Source organism: Mastigoproctus giganteus, chromosome 11 (genome assembly GCF_048544385.1).
Source record: "Mastigoproctus giganteus isolate SK-2022 chromosome 11, ASM4854438v1, whole genome shotgun sequence".
NCBI classification, from domain to species: domain Eukaryota; kingdom Metazoa; phylum Arthropoda; class Arachnida; order Uropygi; family Thelyphonidae; genus Mastigoproctus; species Mastigoproctus giganteus.
In genome coordinates, this window is record NC_143585.1 from 175787266 (window position 1) to 175790912 (window position 3647).

Consider the following 3647-nt stretch of genomic DNA (forward strand, 5'->3'; position numbering starts at 1 on the left):
ATTTATGCATGGGAAATTCCAAACCCTCAAAAATTCGAACTTCCAACTCTTCCATAGCTAAGTTAGCCACTATGGCACTAATGGGGGAACCCATGGCTGTGCCATGGATCTGCTTATACATGACATCTTGGAAAACCATGGTGGTACTGGATAAACAGAACTCCACACCCTCACAAATATCATTAACACAAAGAGGAGACCTAGTACTTAACAAAACATCCTTTTCTAATGCAATTCTGACACACTGGACTCCGAATTTAATAGGGATACAAGTAAACAATGATGTAACATCAAAAGAAATCATAATCTCGTCTTCTCGTATAGTCTGTCCTTTTATAAAATCCACAAACTCTTTGCTATTCTTGATAACCAAGTTGGAAAGTCCTACTATGGGTGTGATCAACTTGGCTAGGTACCTTGATAGAGCATACGTGGGACTATTTACAAATGATACAATTGGCCTGAGTGGTACACCCACTTTATGTATCTTAGGGAGCCCGTAGAATCTGGGTAAGCGGCATCCAGCGGCATGTAATAACCAATATACCTCCTTGGATATCCATCCTGACTTGTGCCAACGCTGTATAAGGTTATTCCACACTAACCAACGGATTTCTACGGACTACTTTGTACGTAGTGATATCTTGCAATAATTCCAAAGCTTTATTAAAATATTGCTCCTTGTCTAAAATAACTGTGGCTCTACCCTTGTCCGCGGGTAAGACTATGATTTCATCGTCTTGTTTAAGTTCCCTCAAAGCCCTTTTTTGACTAGTACTAAGGTTGAAGCGGGCCGACTTGGCCTGGCTCATGATAGCCGCAGTTCTAATGCGTACCTCATCAGCCTGGATCACTGGTAACTTATAAATGGCTCTCTCGATGCCCATGGTTATTTCCGCGATGGGAGGATTGTTGGGCATCAGAGCAAACTTGGTACCCAAGCTTAAAACCCCCTCCTGTTCCTTAGTTAGCCGCTTTCTACTGATATTACAAATAAAATTAGTATTAACATGATCATGTGTAATCACTGTCTCCTTTAATAATCTATTAAACTTGCTGATTTGCCTCTTTTTATACACATCTGAAACCTTAGTTGTTTTCTCCAAGACTAATTTCATTACCAATGATCGATATACAGGAGTTATATTATTAACACATTCTAGAGCCAAACCAATTTGTCTTCTGGTAATCCTTACATCATCATGTAGTTTATGGATCCAGATACACAAAATCCTTTTTTGGAACCAGTTGGTAGCGCTAACTAAACGATCATCATCAAAAGGCATCTTTATACGGAACCCATATGGGACTAGGCCATGTGCTTTACATCTATACGCAAATCTTAAATGGTGTTTCTGTTTGGCCTCCGTCATGCTATATCTCTCAAATTCGCGGATGCGCTGCACTACGGAGTGACCATAGCTATTAAGGATATCTCTAAATAGGCCTACAAGGCTGGGACAATTCATATTGAACAATTAGACTTTACATCAGCCGGTATTCAAATAAACAAATTCCAATCCTGCAACTAAAACACTTTATTTACAATAAAATAAAATATATAGTAGTCTAAAACTGATGTGATTTAATTTACAATAAAATACGAAGTCAGGATGGATACAAGTCAAATACAAGTCAGGATGGATATCCAAGGAGGTATATTGGTTATTACATGCTGCTGGATGCCGCTTACCCAGATTCTACGGGCTCCCTGAGATACATAAAGTGGGTGTACCACTCAGGCCAATTGTATCATTTGTAAATAGTCCCACGTATGCTCTATCAAGGTACCTAGCCAAGTTGATCGCACCCATAGTAGGACTTTCCAACTTGGTTATCAAGAATAGCAAAGAGTTTGTGGATTTTACAAAAGGAAAGCCTATACAAGAAGATGAGATTATGATTTCTTTTGATGTTACATCATTGTTTACTTGTATCCCTATTAAATTCGGAGTCCAGTGTGTCAGAATTGCATTAGAAAAGGATGTTTTGTTAAGTACTAGGTCTCCTCTTTGTGTTAATGATATTTGTGAGGGTGTGGAGTTCTGTTTATCCATACCACCATGGTTTTCCAAGATGTCATGTATAAGCAGATCCATGGCACAGCCATGGGTTCCCCCATTAGTGCCATAGTGGCTAACTTAGCTATGGAAGAGTTGGAAGTTCGAATTTTTGAGGGTTTGGAATTTCCCATGCATAAATGGAAAAGATTTGTTGATGACACATTCACCATTATACAAAAGGGTAGGGAGGATCAGATACTTGATGTACTTAATAGCTTCTCTTTTCTTAAATATACTTCGGAGGTGGAAGCAGAGGGAACCCTACCATTCCTTGACGTGTTGGTTATTAGGGATGGTTGTAGGCGTTTAGAAAGCCCATGTGTTGAGGTCAATATACTCATTATACTTCGGCACAAGCCAGCCAGCACAAGGGTAGTGTTGTCAAGGCTTTAGTAGATAGGGTATGGTCCCACTGTAGTACCTCCGAGGACAGAGATAATGAAATTATTCGTGTCACAGCAGACCTCAAGAAATGTGGCTACCCCCGGGGTGTGTTGGACAGAATTATTAGAGGAGCGGAGTCCACCTGTACTGAGCTGTTCGCCCCTGTGAGCACTGCATACATTCCCTACTATCCGGGCCTTTCAGACCACATTGCACGAGTAATTCGGGGATGCCAGATACGCTGTGTGCAACTCCCGGGACGGAGGTTGTACACAGTGATATCTTGTGTCAAAGACCCCATAGCGAAAGAAGCCAACAGTGGGGTGGTATACGAGATTAAATGACCGGATTGTGGGGTGTGTTATGTAGGTGAGATGGGCGACGACTGAAAGACCGTCTGGGGGATCATATGAGTGCAATAAAGTCAGCAAATTATGGGAAGTCTGCCGTGGCAGAACATTTTTGGGAGAAGCAACATCAAATCTCTCCGGAGGATGCTGTCATCACGGATCATGCACAGGGGTTCTGGGACCGTAAATGGCTTGAGAGTTTACGTATTGGGGCAGCTAGCAATTCCATTAATAGAGACAAGGGTGCACGTTTACATCCTCTCTTGGAAACTGTGGTTCTTGGGCGAGATGAACGGTTTCAGCTAGCGCATTCCCGAGCCATTTCCGGTTCCGGTGCATAAATGGGAAATTCCGGCCTTACTTACGTCCCATGTGATGGGTGCTGTGGATCTGCTATTTAAGGATGTGCCACACAGCAGAAATATGCTGTTGAGAAAGGGAATCGCTATCCCCGAAAGCTACAGTTCTCACGGTATTTTATTAATTGTTTTTATCGCTTTTACCATCATACTTTATATTTTCGTATTTTATTGTAAATTAAATCACATCAGTTTTAGACTACTATATATTTTATTTTATTTCATTCGCTCGTATTTTATTTTATTGTAAATAAAGTGTTTTAGTTGCGGGATTGGAATTTTTTTATTTGAATACCGGCTGGTGTAAAGTCTAATTGTTCAATATGAATTGTCCCAGCCTTGTAGGCCTATTTAGAGATAACTTACAAAACGACAGATGGAAGTTTGCTCCAGCAATTAACCACCAACTGGCTAAAGGCAAATTTCTGCACATCTATTCTACATATGTCTTTTCTTGATTTGAATTTATGCCCCCTTAGGTTGGTAATCTG

At 40.7% G+C, this 3647-nt stretch overlaps 1 protein-coding gene across 1 annotated transcript; it reads right to left on the minus strand.

Moving 5' to 3' along the window:
* Nucleotides 1-590: 590 nt before the first annotated feature.
* LOC150078584 (uncharacterized) lies at nt 591-1373 on the minus strand. Its single transcript, XM_090384624.1, has one exon. It carries the CDS (start codon nt 1371-1373, stop codon nt 591-593), a length of 783 nt encoding a protein of 260 aa, XP_090240750.1.
* Between the last annotated feature and the right edge of the window lie 2274 nt (nt 1374-3647).